The 18,449-nt window shown below is 35.5% G+C and overlaps 1 protein-coding gene across 10 annotated transcripts in view; it reads right to left on the reverse strand.

Moving 5' to 3' along the window:
* Window positions 1–18,449, reverse strand: part of DIAPH3 (diaphanous related formin 3) — a 543,832-nt gene that overhangs the window by 406,581 nt on the left and 118,802 nt on the right. For all 10 annotated transcript variants that reach the window (XM_074191775.1, XM_074191779.1, XM_074191781.1 and 7 more), the window contains 3 exons: window positions 6,465–6,539; window positions 6,321–6,390; window positions 1,259–1,395 (listed from right to left, as the gene is read on the reverse strand). In XM_074191775.1, coding sequence (XP_074047876.1) covers window positions 1,259–1,395; window positions 6,321–6,390; window positions 6,465–6,539 — 282 coding nt within the window. The remainder of the gene's footprint in view (window positions 1–1,258; window positions 1,396–6,320; window positions 6,391–6,464; window positions 6,540–18,449) is intronic.

The raw sequence follows: 18,449 nt of genomic DNA on the forward strand, positions 1-18,449 counted from the left end.
TATGATTAAAGTGAAATTTAGTCAATTAAAATTTATACCATTAAACTAACTGAATAAACACTATTGCAAAAAATTACCTAAATGTCTATCTCTATATGGAAAGTAAATGATTAATTTTTTATTTAATGTGTTAATAGCTTGTTATTGTAAATAATATCAATAGTTAAATATATACAAAATAGAAAATTTTCCTATAATAATTTTTTTTTAAGATTCAAATGCTCCAAACTGTATTGGCACAAATGAGTCAGCAGAGGATGTTGAAAAACAATTCTGGATTTTAAATCAGAACACCCTAGTTAAATTTCAGCTTTGATAACAATCTAGGATGAAATCATTCAATATGGAATGTCTATTTGTTATTGTTTTTTGATCAGTTTCTATCTTAAAATTTTTAACACACATTTTCCCATTTGCTTTCACTGTTATACTGATAATATATTTTTTCACCTATGACATACTGAGTCCAAGAAATAAATGCCACCAAGAAGGCAGTAAACCTTCTAAATCATATAATTATTTAGCATGTTTAAAAAAATCATCAAAACAAGCAAAAAAACCCAGCACAATTCTACTGGGGTGGGGGGCTGTTTGCAAGGCAATGGGGTTAAATGACTTGCTCAGGGTCACATAGCTAAGGTAATTATTAAGCATCTGAGACCGCATTTGAACTCACCTCCTTCTGACTCCAGGTGCCAGTACTCTATCCACTATACAACCCAGGCAGTCCCTACAATTCTACTTTGAGAACTATTTGCTACAACAGAAGCTATATTCTTCTGGGAAATCAATGAGAGTGCCATGACCTTATCTTGGAACTTAAAACTCTATTACTAAGCAGATTGATGCCTTACCAAAATAAAATTTTTAAGAATAAAAAAAAACCAAGCACTTAGCTGTCTTGGGAAAATGTAAAACTTCATTTAAAACATATCATAACTATGCAAAAAATTTTAGTTATATGATCCATACAATCAAAGAAAGTTGCAAAAATATATTCTACAGTGATTTTTTCCATAAAATTTCATAAAATTAAAACAGAAAGGTAGGTGTAAAAACATCAATTTTATAATTAAGAAACTTAATGTACTCTCTTAATTAAATTAATCATTTAATTTCATAACAAAATAATTAAAAAGATATTTAATAATTATTAATACATTGTTAAATCATTTAAAATAAAACTTAAATTGCTATTCTAATAACTATCTTAAAAGAATTAGGTTGTTAAAAAATATTATAAAAAAATTACACTTACACATTTTCTTCTCCAACAATACATATTGCAGAAAGAAGTTTAACAACATCCACCATCATGTTTGCTTGCTGGGGGTTCATGGCTTTGGCCAACAATGACAAACACTTTTCTTCTCCCATTATTCTCTCCAAGCCATACTAAAATAATTTGAAAACTAAAATGTTAAAATTCTCATTTATAAAAAGTCATTAAAAGTAGAGTTAAATGTGATTAAATAACAAATGTGTTAATACATCATTTTGGCTCTTTTTTCTACCACAAATTTCAAAAGGGAAAAATAAAAAAAGTACTCTTTTGAACAATACTCATGTACATTGGTTAAAGATGAAAATCTTACTTTCATAGCAATATTTATTTCTTATAACTTACACTAACACCATATCTTTGGCTTACCTTTTATGATTTGATTCTTATAACAATCATCCTCTTTTCCCCATTTATTAATGAGAAATTTAAGATAGGGGGTCAAGATGGGGCAGAACGAAGATGGCGGCACGAAGATGGCGGCACGAAGAAAGGAATTCCCAGAAAGTTGTTAGCCCAAAAAGAACTCCAAAAGCCATTAAATTATAACTCTAGTCAAAAATCTAGGGGGCAGAACCCACAGAAAGACTGAATGATACAATTTCCCAGTCCAAGACAACTTAGAAGATCTCAGGGACAGGTCTGTTCCAAAAGGACTGGAGGTTAGAAAAAGCCGCAGAGTAGCACAGCACAACCAGGCCTGGCGCTTGGGTCCATGGCACAGGGGCTACTGCAGAGGTCTCTCTGCTCTTCCTGGGAAAGGACTCTGCTGTTTGCCCACACTCAGATTCAAGTTGCAGTTTGGGCTCCCACACCACCACCATAGACAAGCAGGGATCATCCTCACAGCTCCAGGGCAGAGGGATGGGCCTGAACCCAGGCAGAAGAGCAGTTGGAAGCCTCTCATAGGACCTTGGAGGAATTAAGATCCCTGTGGGTTGTCTCCAACCCCGCCCCCCAAAGCCTTGGAAATATGGTAAATTAGTCATAGGCTGAAGAAATGAACAAACAACAGAAAAAAAAGGAGAATCTGACCATAGAAAATTACTTTGGTCCCATGGAGGATCAAAATACTCAGATGATGACAAAATTGAAGCTTCTGTATCCAAAACCTCTAAAAGAAATAGAAAATGGGCTCAGGCTATGGATGGGCTCAAAAAAAGATTTTGAAAAGCAATTTAGAGAGGAAGAGGAAAAATTGGGAGGAGAAATGAGAGAGATGAAGATAAATCATGAAAACCGAGTCAACAACTTGGTGAAATACAAAAAAATACTGAAAAAAATATGTTAAAAAATCAGTTTAGGCCAAATGGAAAAAGAAAAACAAAAGTTAAATGAGGTAAAGAATGCCTTAAAAAAGCAGAATTGGAGGCAACTAGGTGGTGCAGTGGAAAGAGCACTTGGCCCTGGAGTCAGGAGTACCTGAGCTCAAATCTGACCTCAGACACTTTATTATTAACCTATCTGTGTGGCCTTGGGCAAGCCACTTAACATCATTTGTCTTGCAAAAAAAAAAAAAAGCAGAATTGCTCAGTGGAAAAGGAGATAAAAAAGCTCTCTGAAGAAAATAACTCCTTCAAATGCAGAATGGAACTAAAAGAAGCTGATGACTTTGTGAAAACTCAGGAAGAAATAAAACTGTACCAAAAAGAAAATTAGAAGAAAATGTGAAATACCTCATTGGGAAAAAAACAAATGACCTGGAAAACAGATCCAGAATAGATAATTTAAAATTTGGGGGGCTACCTGAAAGTCACCTCCAGGAAAAGAGCCTAAACTTCATTTTTCAAGAAATAATACAGTAGGGGCAGCTAGGTGGTGCAGTGGATAAAGCACCAGCCCTGGAGTCAGGAGTACCTGGGTTCAAATCCAGTCTCAAATACTTAATAATTACCTAGCTGTGTGGCCTTGGGCAAGCCACTTAACCCCATTTGCCTTGCAAAAAAAAAAAAAAAAAAACTAAAAAAATAAGAAATAATACAGCAAAATTGCCCTGAGATCCTAGAAGCAGAGGGTAAAAATAGAAATCACCCTCTGAAAGAGATCCCAAAACAAAAACTTCCAGGAATATTATAGCCAAATTCCAAAACTCCCAAATCAAAGAGAAAATTCTAAAAGATGCCAGAAACAAGCAATTCGACAACCGAGGCTCAATAGTCAGGATTATACAGGATCTGGCAGTATCTACATTAAGGGCTAATAGGGCTTGGAATATAATATTCTGGAAGGCAAAAGATCTTGGTTTACAATTGAGAATCAACTACCCAGAAAAACTGAACATCCTCTTTCAGGGGAAAAGATGGACTTTCAATGAAACAGGGGACTTTCAAACTTATTGAGACAACCAGAGCTTAACAGAAAGTCTGATCTCCAAGTACAGGATTCAGGTGAACCATTGAGGTGGGAGGATGAGAAGGATTAACTATGAGGAACTTAATGATATTGAACTGTTTGTATTCCTGCATGGGGAGAAGATACTGGTAACTCATATAAACTTTCTCATTGATAAGAGCAGTTAGATGGAGCATATATAGCCAAGCCATAGAAAGGAGCTCAATATAATGGTATAATAAAAGTAAAAAGATGGAGTCAATGGGTGATAAAGGAAAGTACTGGGAGGAAGAGAAAGGAGAGAAAGAAGGAGTTAAGATATTTCACATAGAGTCATGAAAAAGCTTTCACAATGGAGTGGAATGGGAGAAGGCAAGGGCGAATGCGAATGAGTGAGCCTTCATTCTCATCAGAAATGGCTCAGAGAGGAAATAACATACACACTTAATAGAGTATAGAAACATATCTTACCCTAGAGACAAATGAGAAGAAAAGGATGGGATAAGGGGGAATAGGGGGAGGGAAGGGGGGAGTAGGTGGTAGAGGAGAGGGAAGATCGTGAGAGAGGGTACTTGGATACAACACACTTCTGGACAGAGACAAGATGAAAGGAGAGAGAGAAAGAATGGAATAGAGTGGAGGGAAATATATCTAGTGATAGCAACTGTGGGAAAAATATTGAAGCAATTTCTCTGGTGGCTATGATGGGGAAGGCAACTCATCCCAGAGACAGAATCAATGAAATCTTAACATAGATTGAAGTACACTTTCTTTCTTTCTCTCTCTCTCTCTCTCTCTCTCTCACTATTCTTGAGGTTTACCATCCTTTTGGGGGGGGGGGTTATGATTACTCTCACAACAAGATTATTGCAAAATATCAAATAAATTTTTAAAAATTTTTAAAAAATGAAACTCTCGTCAAAGGACCTGAACTTGACTTCCCATGAGACTACCCTACCTCATTAAGGATCAGTGGTTTCATGCCTTCTTTCTCTCAGCTTCTGCTAATTAGTCAGTCCTTTTAGCTTACAGCAGTACTGAAACTCCTACCTTTTCCAAAGAACCTAACTTATGAACTTTATATAGTAACTTGTAAGTTGTTTGTGCAACCTGTGAATTAAAGTCTAAGCCTTTCAAAAAAAAAAAAAACTCAAGAGAGGTCATGACTTTCCTGTCCCTTACTACTAAGATAATAAATTAAAAAACCTAGGCTCAACTGGTATCTTGTGACCAAATACCCAGTGAGCTTTTACACTATATCATGCTGCATTCTCCATTGTGACTGTAAATTAATAAAGGCTTATGAAATATGCACTATGGGTAAGGTGATGAAAGTATAAAGACCAAAAAAATAAAAGAAGAAGAAGAAAGGAGGAGGAGGAGGAGGAGGAGGAGGAGGAGGAACTTGCCCTCTAGGAGCTTATAAGGCAAGAGAGAGGGTAGTACATCCAAGTGGTAGAATTCATCTAATCAGAAGAATTGGCTGGATTTTATGAAAACAATCATAATAAATTCAGTGCCTATTCTGTTAGGGCAGTTGGCGTGGACAAAATGGGAACATAGAAGTTAGAGTTACTGGTACTTCAGTACTTGTCTGATAACTGACTAGATATAAGCAGTAAGGAAGAGCTACTAAGGCCATGCTGACTGTCAATACAATACCTATAAATGTAGGAAAGCCTCAAATTAATGAAGCAAAAGGTAGCAGACAATTTGAGCAGTCTTTTTGTAAGTATCTGTTATCTAATCAGAATGGCTTATTATAATCATAAAGGATACTAAGCAACCTAAGCAATTATTATTGAACTGAAGTGATTTGAGATAAGGATGAAATGCAATTGTTATTTCCATATTATATTCAATCAGAAAAAAAAACAGATTAAGATAATGATGTGATTAAAGGATGTAAAAGGAAAGGAACTTTCTCTTTTCAGATTCATGTCTACATTGTTGGAAAGACAATAAAAATAAACAATAAATTGAATTCAACAAGTAATTATTAAAGACCTATGCAAGGCACTAAGCAGAAAAGCAGATATATATACCGTGCAGAGAAATTCTTCTTATAGAATAGAATAACAGGCTGTGAAGAAATTGATAAAGACCCAATAATGGCATTTTTCGTTGAATTGTGAAAAACGGCCTAGCAGATCAAGGGATTTGCCCTAAAAGCTTCATCCCAAAGGAGCTTCTGGGTCAGAGAAGAAACAGCAACTAGAGTCCTCTAGTAGGAATGGAATTTCTGAAAATGGCTTACTAAACATTAAGAAGAGCAACCTGCACCTGCACATCTATACCAGGAAAAAATTGGACCAACATCTAGATCAAGGTCTTAAAAATAAACAAAGTCTGATAGTCTACATAGGTTTTTTAATATATACGAATATATCACCACTAGTGAGAACTGAAAAAATGTGTTTTAGTTGATTTTACTGAAACTGATTTTACTGAAACATTTAAAAGCAATTTGCATTAACTTCCAAAGTTAAAACACTGGAAATGCAATAAGGAATCAATTTACTCCAAGTTATCTCTCATTTGTAAAATAAACATGTTAACAACATATAATATAATAATATAATATAAATAATAAAGTACATTCAAGGTAAATTTAAGTAGAAATTTAGAGATAAATTATTAAATCATATTGAAAATGGAAAAAACAGTCATTTACATTTTTTATATCTATTTTCTGAGATTCTCCTACCTTCGTGTTCATCAAAGCCTTCAAACACTGTATTACTTTATGTTGACACCTCTTCACAATTTTTTCCTGGCTAGAATGACATGAGAAATATTATAATAATAACTGGATTTATAAATACAAATAAAAAATGTTTAAAATACTTACATTTTATCATTAATCAGCTTTTCCAAAATATCCAGCAATAACCCAAGACCTTCATGTCCAAAGTTTTCCACCCAACTGCAAAATATATCATAAAATTAATTATAAACATTTCAGATAAATCTAAGATAAAAATACAATCTACTTACAGGAGAGGGGAATAAACAACTAGACTTGGAGTCAAGTAACCTGCCTTCAAATCCCATGTGATCTTGGGCAAGTCATTGCACCAATAAGCCACAACTTCATCTATAAAATGGAAACAATAATCTTGTACTATCTCTGCCACATATTTGATGCAGAACTATATTTTTTAAAACCTTAAAGAATATGTGGGTTAGTTTTATTATAATTATTCCATGACTTTCAAAATATCTTATTCAATCCTAGTCTCTTCTCAGAATGGCATTACAATAGGATCCATCAGCTTCTACCATTAGGGGGAAAAGTTCAACCATGGTCCAGGCAACACAATACATTCATATAACCACACACACACACACACACACACACACACACACACAGAAACATATATTCCCAGATTCTAAATAGCTTAGTAGTTACTTGGTAATGAATTCTTCAGCCATGGCAACCCATTTGACGAAGAAAGCTACAAAACTGAATTCAGTCCAACTTAATCCTTTTGACAGTAGTCATGAGAGTAAAGTAGAAGAAAAAGGAAGAGATGAAAAGAGAGAAAAAAGAAGGAAAGAAGGGTGATGAGGGAGAAAAAGAAAGCACTAAAAATCTCAGTTTTAGACTATTTTAAACATTAAATATCTGTCAAATTAATGGGACTGTAATTATTAGTCTTTGTCCAATAACCAACAAAGAAGAAAAAAAATAAGAGCAGGCAAATCTTATTCATTGTATCCAGAGGAAGTTGGTAGGGCAATAACTGGATCTGAAGTGAGGAAGAAGAGTTCAAAATTGGCCTCAAACCCTGGTTAGTTGTGTGATCCTAGGCAACTCACTTATCCCCTATTTGCCTCAGTTTTTTTTAACTGCAAAAGGAGGATAATCCCAGCATCTCATTCCCAGGGTTACTGTGAGAATCAAATGATATGGAAAACAGACTTAGGAAAGATAATTTAAAAATTATTGGAATACCTGAAAGCCATGATCAGGAAAAGAGCCTTGACATCATTTTCAAAGAATTACTACAGGAAAATTGCCCTGATATTCTAGAAGCAGAGGGCAAAATAGAAATGGAGAGAATCCACTGATCCCCCCGAGAAAGAGATCCCAAAAAACCAACCCCTAGGAATATTATGGCCAAGTTCCAGAACTCCCAAGTCAAAGAGAAAATATTACAAGCAGCCAGAAGGACACAGTTCAAATATCGTGGAGCTGCAGTCAGGATCACACAGGACTTAGCAGCAACTACATTGGAAGCTCGTAGGGCTTGGAATACAATATACCGGAAGGCAAAAGAGCTTAGAATGCAGCCAAGAATGAACTACCCAGCAAGGCTGAACGTCCTCTTCCAGGGAAAAAGATGGACTTTCAATGAACCAGGGAGTTTCAAATGTTCCTTCTGGAATGGCCAGAGATGAACAAAAGGTTTGATATTCAGATACAGGACTCGGGTGAAGCATAGAGAGTGGAGGAAAGGAAAATATGAGGGATTTAATGAGGATGAACTGCATGTATTCCTGCATAGAAAAATGACACTGATAAATACTCATATGAACCTTCTCATATGGTGTAAAAATGGAGTCAACAGAAAAAAAGGGAAATGTAATGGGAGAAAGAAAAAGGAGAGGGGGAATAGGCCAAGATATTTCATATAATACGATTTTTTTTATTACAATGAGCTATTTGCAATGATATGGAAGGGGGGAGGCAAGGGGGAATGAGGGAACCTTTGCTCTCATCAGAGGTGGCTAGGAGAGGAAACAGCAAATATACTCAATGGGGTATAGACATCTGGAGTAAGAAGGAGGGGGGAGCAGGGGGAAGGGGTAGGGATGTGAATAAAGGAGGAGAGGATGGACCATGGCGGGAGAGTGGTCAGATATAACACATTTTCTTTTTTACTTCTTGCAAGGGGCTGGGATTGGAAGGCCTGCCCAGGACCATAGGGCCAGGTGGATTCTGGGCCTAAGGGGTGGTATGGGGGCTCAGGGCTTCTTGGCCCCAGGACCAGGGATCTGTCTGCTGCGCCATTCAGCTACCCTACAGCAGCATCAGAGTGAAAGGAGAGAGAAAATATAGTACATGGTAGTGGAGAAATAAGAAAGGAGGGAGTTGCGATCAGCAATGGCAACATTGGAAAAATAAGGAAATAACTTTTGTGATGGACTTATCATAAAGAATGTGATCCACCCATGACAGAGTTGTTGGTGTTGGAACAAAGACTGAAGCACATTTTTTGTTATTATTATTTGGGGGAGGGTGCAGGGCAAGTGGGGCTGGGTGGCCTGCCTGGGGCCACATAGTGGGGTGATCTTTGAGTGTCTGAGGCCGGATTTGGACCCAGGTGCTCCTGGCTCAAGGGCCAATGCTCTGTCCACTACCCAGCCACCCCTACTATTATTAGTATTTTATTTTGGATGTTTTTTTTTCTTCTTTTTGGTTTTTGCAGGGCAGTGGAGATCGGGTGGCTTGCATATCACATGGCTGGGTGATTGCTGGGTCTACGGGGCTGGATGTGGGCTCAGGTGTTTGTGGCTCCAGGGCTGGTGCTTCATCCATTGTGCCACCTGGCCATACCTACAATTATTACTATTTTTTTTAATTTTAATTTTTTTTCTCTCCCCTTTATTTTATTGCTCAAGCAAGTCTATATTCATGAGGGGGAGGGGGTATTTTGTTTACTTTTAAACAAGAATATTTTATTAATATTAAAAAAATTGTACAAAATGAGAATAAAAAATAAAAAAAATTTAAAAAGTAGCTGAAATCTTTTAGGGCAACAGTTTATTTTTAATTGAAAAAATAAGAGAAACCCAGAGAAATTAAATAATTTGCAAAATGCCACACACCTTAGAAGCATAGTCACTTCTGAAACAAAAGTTCCCTAGCTTCCAGACCAATACTGATATTTTTTAGATAAGGAAACATACAAAATAGATTACACAACTTAGAATCATAGATTTTTCTTGACCACTCTTAGCTCTAAAATACAGTCTGTGTAGCTCATTTTTCAAACAAAATAATTTATATGCAGTGCTTCATAAACCTTATAGACAATGTAATATTTCCCTTATTAGAAACTAAATTCCTTGAGAAGCTATGCATTATTTTTTCTAAATATAATACTCATTGATCCAAAGCCAGCAAACATTAAAGAAATTTTTATGATTTAAGTAAATGAATTTCAAAATTAAACAGAAAATTGGCAGAAACACTGAAACCCATAGTCCTGGCTGAAAATTGTGACTTTAGGTCAGAACCCATTCTTCCTTTCTTTTACTTATCCATTTGTCTCTCTTTCATGGTTCTGCCTACTCCTTCAATGACATTTGTTTACTTCTCTGCCTGTGTCTCCCTGCTTGTGGGCGAGCTCCATCTCCTACCTTCTCTAAGTGTACCATTCCCTGCACTTTCTATACATACATATTTCAAATTGTCTCTCCTATTCCATGTTTTCAAGTCTCTCACTGTTTGTGTCCCCTTCTTGACTCTCAGTGCCCTTAGCTGTTCACCTCATCTTTTTAGGACAGCTTAGGGCATAGTCATTGTGTTAGAATCAAGAAGTCCTGAGTTCAATATCAGACTCTTAGTAGCTGTGTGACTCTAACGAAAGCAATTTTGTATGCCTCAGTTTTCTCATCTGTAAAATAAGAATGATAATAGTAATACTGACCTCCCAGTGCTTGAGGATCGAATGAGATGATTTTTGTAAAGCACTTAGCAAACCTCTAAGTGCTATAAAAATACTTGGTTTTATTATTACTTCCTTCACCTTTTTTCACTGTTAAATGAGCTTGAAGAACAAAGTAAGCCTTAGAGTGGCATATATAAATATATTTGTGAGCAGGGAACCAAGAGAATCCCTGAAAGAAAAGCTTAAAACAAGAAAAAAAAGGAGAGTTTGGTAGCACTCTTCTTAAAAATCCCATAAGGAAAGCTGCCTGAGGAAGGATATTGCTGATCCACTAGGCCCCAAAGCATAGAGTGGGTATGGTCCAAGTGTCAGTGAAGGACAAGAGCTGGAAGAGCTGGATAAGACACATTTACTATATATGGCAGTGAGCCAATTCATGTACTCAAACTAAAGTTTATTACAGGATAAGAACTGGGCTATGGAAACAAAATAAAATAGTCCTTGATCTTCAAAAACATATAGTATAGGAAGAAGATAACTTTGGGAGTATATCTTTGTGTGGGTAGGTAGGTATGTATGTATGGGATGTATGTGTGTGTTAGTAGACATATAAAATAATGGTAATTTGGTGGGGGAGGGGGGACACCAGAAACTGGAAGGATCAAAAGAGGCTTTATTAAAATAGGTGTTGGTATTTGACCACAGATTTGAAGAACCTTCAGTTTCTTCTAACAGTTCTTAAGAGGCAAAGATATCAAGGTGCAGAGGGTGTGAATCCCAGATGTGAAGGACAGCTGTCATCAAAACACAGAGCCAGGGGATGAGGGTTAAGTGTAAGAAACAGCAAGAAAACCTAACTGACTAGATTGTAATGTAAATGAAAGGCAGTTTTGTGTAATAATACTGGAAAGATGTGACAAGGGCAGATTAGAATGAGCTTTAAATGACAAAAAAAATGAGCATTTTCAGTGGATCCTTGAGAAGGAGTCACAAAGCTAGACTCTTGCTTAAAGAAAATCATTTAAGGAAAAACATCCAAGAGAAAAAAATGAACAAAAGAACTGAAAGAAAAGAACTGGAGACTGAAAACAACCCCTGCAAAATTCCTCAATAATAATGATTCACAGTAAGTAGCACTGAATTTTATCAAGCACTTGATTCACCACAATTATATATGTAAGTTCAGTTGTTTTTTTTTTCCCAAATGTTTTACTACTCCATTCTTTTGGGTCACTGTAATCGCCCAATGATTGCCCAGATGTCTCCAAACATGCTTCAAGCAGCAGTCCTCTTAAAGCTGGGATTGGCAGTGGAATGAGTGTTTCAATAGCTGCTTTTACTTCACTGTGGTCACTGCACATTTAAGCAATTCCATCTTATACTGAAATAAACATGGAGCTCAAAGAGCCTTGCATGAAGTCCTACAGAGGTCAAGTTTAAACTCAGTCCAATTCTGATGTCTGGGACAGGCATGAAATTGAAAGAAAAGAGAAAAAAAATTGCTCTGGGGCAACTCAGTTACACAATGGTTAGAGCACCATCCTGGAGTCAAGAGGATCTGAGTTCAAATATAATCTCAGACACTTTAATAATTACCTAGCTGTGTGACCTTGGGTAAGAAGTTACTTAACCCCATTACCTTGAAAAAAACAAACAAAAAAAAAGATTCCCAATAAATGCTAAATAAATGTGGTCACTATCTGCTTCTCCAATACATTCAATGTTTTTGCTGAAACCACTAGGCAAAATGATGACCAAAATTTACATGGTCCTGAATAAGCAAAGGAATCAGAGTAGAATATTAAAATTTAGCAAGTAAAAATAAATATGGTGACCATATAGTTCTAATATACTTCAAGATAGTATGTTAATAGAAGAGAATACTAAGTGTTAAATATTGAAGAAATGGTAACAGTTTTGCCAAGGGACAAAAATGACAACTTTTGGAGGTTTGGTGGAGTACACATATATTTTTAGCAAAGTAAAAAATTCAAAATTGTATCCTTCAAAGGTCAGCTTTAATAAAATATATCAAAAAATTTCTACTGATCTGTAAAAGTCACTTGTCACTAACATTTAATATAATTATGACTTGTCTCAAACTTTTGTTTGCAATACTCCTAGCAAGGTGATTAAATACTCAGAGAATAGTTGTTTTGAGAATCATTTGTTTAATATGTCCTATGTGGAATAACAATATAAACCCATAATCAATTCCAAAAAATTGATTCCTTCATTTAATGATAACATATCTGATAATATCCTCCTCAAAAGAGAGATTAAGCAACATTCTGATTAAGAAACATAACAAATCGATACTATTGTTATAAATTTCAAATGCAATCTTAATTACATTTTTATGGTACCACTGCAAAAGTATATCCCAAGTTTATGATTCATTTCATTGTCCTACCTATCAGACTTTGTATCCCTATAATTTAGTATTCCCTTTCTACAATCCAAATGAATCATTATGATTCTGATGTGCTGCCACATAAATTGTCACTCCTATTTCCAAATAAAATTTAATTTAATAATTTAAGGAAATAGTAATACTGATAAAAAAAACTTAGGTATCTATTAGAAACATCAAAAAATTGTTTTGGTCAAAAACATTAACAGAATTGTAAATATAAAAGAGAAGTTACTGGCAAATATGCTGATCATAATCTTATTGGGGAAATTAATGAAGATATATAATAAAAATATAGTGCAATTGATAAGACTGATGATTGATTGTAGAGACAAAAAGTAACCTTAGGCAAATCAAGTAATTCTCTAGACCTCTGCATTCTCAGCTGTAAAATGAAAGTCTAAAACTTAAGGAACTAAAGGGGCCTTCCTACTCTAAATTTTTCTTAAGAAAATACCAAAGGAGAACTAGAATGAAACAACAAAGAAAAGACAAGTGAGAACAATTTGCAATACCAGTTCAAAAATTTTAGCAAGTTGAAGAATAATTTTTAACTATGGATTATAACATTTAAATGTTTTGATTTCATTAGTTATTCAAACCTCCATCATCTGTCCAGAACCTACTCTTCTTTTACCGTTAACAAAATTTTAAATTTTAAAAAAATTTTCTAAATTATTAAGTATTTATTTTGTCTTAACATCAACCACTATAATTAGAAAAGGAAAAGGAAAAACAAAAATCGTGTTAAAATTAAGTATGCTTTGTTTTGGTCATTCTCCCTTTAGATTCTAGTTCTTTACTATTACAAAAAGAGTAGTTATAAATATTTTAATACATGTTATATAAATATATATGATACATAAAAATTTTAAATATATATTATAAATACATATAAGATCTTTTTCTTTAATTTCTTTGGAGTAAAAGCCTAGAAAGATTTTACTGACTTGGGGACATAATTCCAAATTGCTTTCCAAAATAGTTGGACCACTTCACATCACAGATATATCAATATATAGCATATCAATTTGCCTGTTTTCTAGCAGACCTTCAAACATTTCTTCCTTTTTGTCATCTCTGCCAATTTAATGGGTGTGAAGTAGAACTTCAGAGTGCTTTATTTTGCATTTCTCTATTAGCAATTTTTAACATATATATGGATGTCTTGGATTTCATTCATTCAAAACTTCCTGTTTTTACAATGTAACAATTTTTCAGTTCAGTACTGGCTCTTATTCTTATAAATTTGAACCAGTTGGAAATCAGCCTTTTATCATAAAGACTTGATAAAGAAGTGTTTTTCTCAATTAAGTCAATTTTTTATTGAGCACCTACTCTGTGTCAGGCAATATGCTTTGCTGAGGGTACAAAGGGAAAGGCAACATAAAAACTATTATCTACAAATAAGCTACAGACAGGACAAAATGAAGATAATCATAGAGGAAGAACCTAAAATTAAGATAGATGAAGGAAAGAAGGGGATTTTAGCTGAGAGCAAAAGAAGCCTGAGGAAGTCAGAAAATGAAGAATGAGTAGAAAGGAAAATTCCAAAGACAGAGAACAGCTAGAGAAAATGTTGAGTGGGAATAAAATGAAAGAAAAAAGGAAAAGTAAAAGGGGCCAGGCTTCAGTGAAAGTCATTAAAGAGGGGAGGCTAGGTGGCACAGTGGATAAAGCACCGGCCTTGGAGTCAGGAGTACCTGGGTTCAAACCTGGTCTCAGACACTTAACAATTACCTAGCTGTGTGGCCTTGGGCAAGTCACTAAACCCCATTTGCCTTGCAAAAAAAAAAAAAGTCATTAAACACCCAAAAGGAGGATTTTATATTTGATCCTGGAACAGACAGCCAATGAAGACTGAATAAGCTGGGGGTGGTGTTAACATGATCAGACTTTAACTTTAGGAAGACTGACAGTTAATTGATGGATGAGGGACTTGAAACAGAAGAATCTAACAGTTTAGTCAGGTGCCAATGAGGGTCTGCATTATAGTGATGGCAATGTCAGAGGAGAGAAGGTGATACATAATAGAGATTTATGAAAGGAGAAATCACAGTACTTGGAACCTGAATGGCAGAATTCCAGCCAAGATGGCAGAGAGAAGGCTGGCACTGTCTTAAGCTCTCCTGGCTTCCTCACAGAACTAATATGAACCACTTCTCTTAATAGATTTTGGATCCACAGAACCCAGAAGAACAGAGAATATCCCATACCAAGGTCTGTCACAGGGGAGCATCAGTGGGGTAATGCCAGGGGATTGATCTGAAAACGGCAGCAGAAACATTTGATGCCCTGCCCAGACATCTATGTGGCCAGCTTAGTTGGTCTGGAAGACCCTCAGCTCTCAAACCACATGTTTAAGGTAGAGGTCCCCCTCCCCATTCCTACTCCTTTCTCCAGAATAAACACAGAAACAGACCCCCCAGGTGTTTGCACCTTACCAAGGTTCAGGTGTGGGCAGTAGATCTTCCCCCCAGGCTGATTTGTAGATTAATTTGATCATCTTTCTAGCCTGAGGGCCCAGCCCAGATTGTGAACAGCAGAGACCCTGCCTTCCCACCCCATCCCACAGTCTCGGGCCTAGGGAGTGGGTCACTAATCAACACCACAGACAATCCAGAGAATCCTTCTAGCATTCCCTACAAGCTGACCCACTGAGTAACCCCCTTAAGTGGGCAAGGCCTCTAGAGATTTCAACACAGAAGGTCTGCGAATCAATCCCATCCCCAACAGAAAAGCCTAGGGAAAGGAGCCAAGATGAAGAAAGGCCAGCGCAAACTAGGGTTCATGGAATGTTACCTTGAAGTTAAGGACCCTAACTCAGAGATGACTGGAGTACAGAAAGACTTCTTAGAAGAGATCAGAAAGGAGTTTAAAAATCAAATGGAAAGAATTGGGGAAAGAAACAAAAGAGAAAATTAACATCTTACAACAAGAAAAAAACTTTGAAAATACAATCACACAAGTACAAAAAGAAAATAATTCTGTCAAAAAACACAATTGGGCAAATGGAAAAAGACAACAACTCCTTCAAAAATAGAATTGACCAACTGGAAAAGGAGGTGCAAAAAGTAAATGAAGAAAACTCTTATCTTAACGAAAAAGATTGGAATCTGTGGAAACTAATGACTTCATGAGATACCAAGAATCTGTTGAAAAAAATGAAAAAAATGTAAAATACCTCATCAGCAAAACAATAGACCTGGAAAATAAATGCAAGAGAGACAAACCTAGACTCCATATTTCGGTTATAGTGAAGAACTGCCCTGATATCCTGGAACCAGAGGACAAAATAGTCATTGAAAGAAAACATCAATCCCCTCCTGAAAGGGATCCCAAAATGAAAACATCAAGGAATATTGTGGCCAAACTCCAGAACTAACAGATCAAGGAGAAAATCCTGCAAGAGGCCAGAAAGAAACAATTCAGATACTAAGGAGCCACAGTCAGGATTACAGAAGAGCTGGTGGCAATAAACATTAAGGAATCAAAGGATCTGAAATATATTCCAGAGAGCAAGGGAGCTTGGAATGCAGCCAAGAAATCATTGTTCAGCAAAACTAAGCCTTCTCTTCCAGGGGAAAAGATGGATATTTAACAAATTAGGAAACTTTTCCTTATGAAAAGAACAGGGCTAAACAGAAAATTTGGTCTTCAAACAGGAGACAAGAGATAAATGAAAAAGTAAATAGGGGGATAAGAAAAAACTATTATCCAATAAGATGAAACTGGCTATTTTCTCCACCTGGGAGGAAGGTTCTCATAACTCTTGAAAAATGTTGCTCTATTAAAGGGACTAGACATAATGGACACTCTTAAGACTCCTTAAAAAGGGGGGGGGGGGGACAATAAAGAGACTGGAGGAAGGAGGAGACTGAATGGGGTAAATTACAATACATGAAGAGCTACAAAGGATCTATAGCAATAGAGGGGAAGAAAGGAGGAGGTAAGAATGGCCTGAATCTTACTCTCATAAGATTTGGCTCAAAGAGGGATACACACACACACACACACACACACACACACACACACACACACACACACACACACTCTCAGTTGAATTTAGACATTTATATTATTTTTCAAGTATTAAGAGGGGAAGGGGGAGAGGGAGGAGGAAAGAAAATAGGTATTCACAGAAGGAAGGGAAAGAAAAAGGGGTAAAGGGAAAGGAGAAAGAAAGGGGAGGAGGGATTGGATACAAGGGGGCAAATACATTGAAGGAAGTGATATTCAGAAGCAAATTACTGAAGAATATGGATAAAGTGAAAAAAGGGGAAAACTACAGACAGAGGGAAGATAACATGGCGGGCAATAAAGAGTAAGTATAATTTTGAATGTGAATGGGATGAACTGTCCCATAAAACATAAGTGAATAACAGTGGATTAAAACTAAAATCCTACAATATGCTGCTTGCTTCATTTGAAGCAAAGAGGTGAGTAAAAGTAAAAGATTGGAGCAGAGTATTATGCTTCAACTGAAGTGAAAAAGACAGGGGCAGCAATCCTTATCTCAGACAAAGTAGCTGCAAAAACAGATTTCATTAAAAGAATTAAGAAGGAAACTATATCCTCCTAAAAGGTACCATAGAAAAAGAAGTAATTTCATTATTAAATATGTATACACTAAGTGATATAGCATCCAAATTTTCAGAGAAGAAGCTGAATGAGTTACAGGAAGGCATAGACAGCAAAACTCTTCTGCTGGGAGACCTCAACCTCCCTCGCTCAGAATTAGACAAATCTAACCATGAAATAAACAAGAAGGAAGTTAAGGAGGTAAATAGAATGTTAGAAAATTTACACATGATAGACCATTTTTTTTCTACAATCCATGATGCTTATACAAAAATTGACCATATAATAGGGCATAAAAACATAATAATCAAACACAGAAAAGCAGAAATAGCGAATATATCCTTCAGATCATAATGTAATAAAAATAAAGTGAAATAGTGGGTCATGTAGAGATAGACCTAAAACTAATTGGAAACTAAAATAACTTCATTTTAAAGAATGAATGGATCAAACAACAAATCACAGAAAGAATTACTGGCTTCATTGAAGATAATGGCAAAAATGAGACAACATACCAATGGAATACAGCCACAGCAGTTATTAGGGAATATATTATATCTCCAAATGCTTACATGAATAAAATAGAGAAAGATGAAATCAATGATTTGAGCATGCAACTAAAAGAGTTAGAGAAAGAACAAATTAAAAACTCCAATTACATATCAAATTAGAAATTCTAAAAATTAAAGGAAAAATTAATAAAATCAAAAGAAAGAAAACTATTGAACTAATAAATAAAATTAAGAATTGGCTTTATGAAAAAACAATAAAATAGATAAACCTTTGGTTAATTTGATTAAAAAAAGAAAACCAAATTACAAGTATGAAAAATGAAAAGTAATAATTCAGAACTATTTTTCCCAAATGTATGCCAATCAATTTGATAATTTAAGTGAAATGAATGTTTACAAAACTATAAATTGTTCAGGGTATATGAAGAAGAAATTAAATACCTAAATAACCCTATCCCTGAAAAAGCAATTCAACAAGCTATCAGTGAACTCCCTAAGAAAAAAAATCTCCAGGATCAGATGGATTAACAAGTGAATTCTATCAAACATTCAAGGAATTAGTTCAAATTTTATATAAATTCTTTGGAAAAATAGATGAAGATTGAACTCTGCCTAATTCCTTCTATGACACCAATAAAGTGCTAATACCTAAACCAGGAAGAGTCAAAACAGACAAAGTAAATTATAGACCAATTTCCCTAATGAATATG

This window comes from Macrotis lagotis, chromosome 6 (assembly GCF_037893015.1).
Source record: "Macrotis lagotis isolate mMagLag1 chromosome 6, bilby.v1.9.chrom.fasta, whole genome shotgun sequence".
Classification (NCBI taxonomy): Eukaryota; Metazoa; Chordata; class Mammalia; order Peramelemorphia; family Peramelidae; genus Macrotis; species Macrotis lagotis.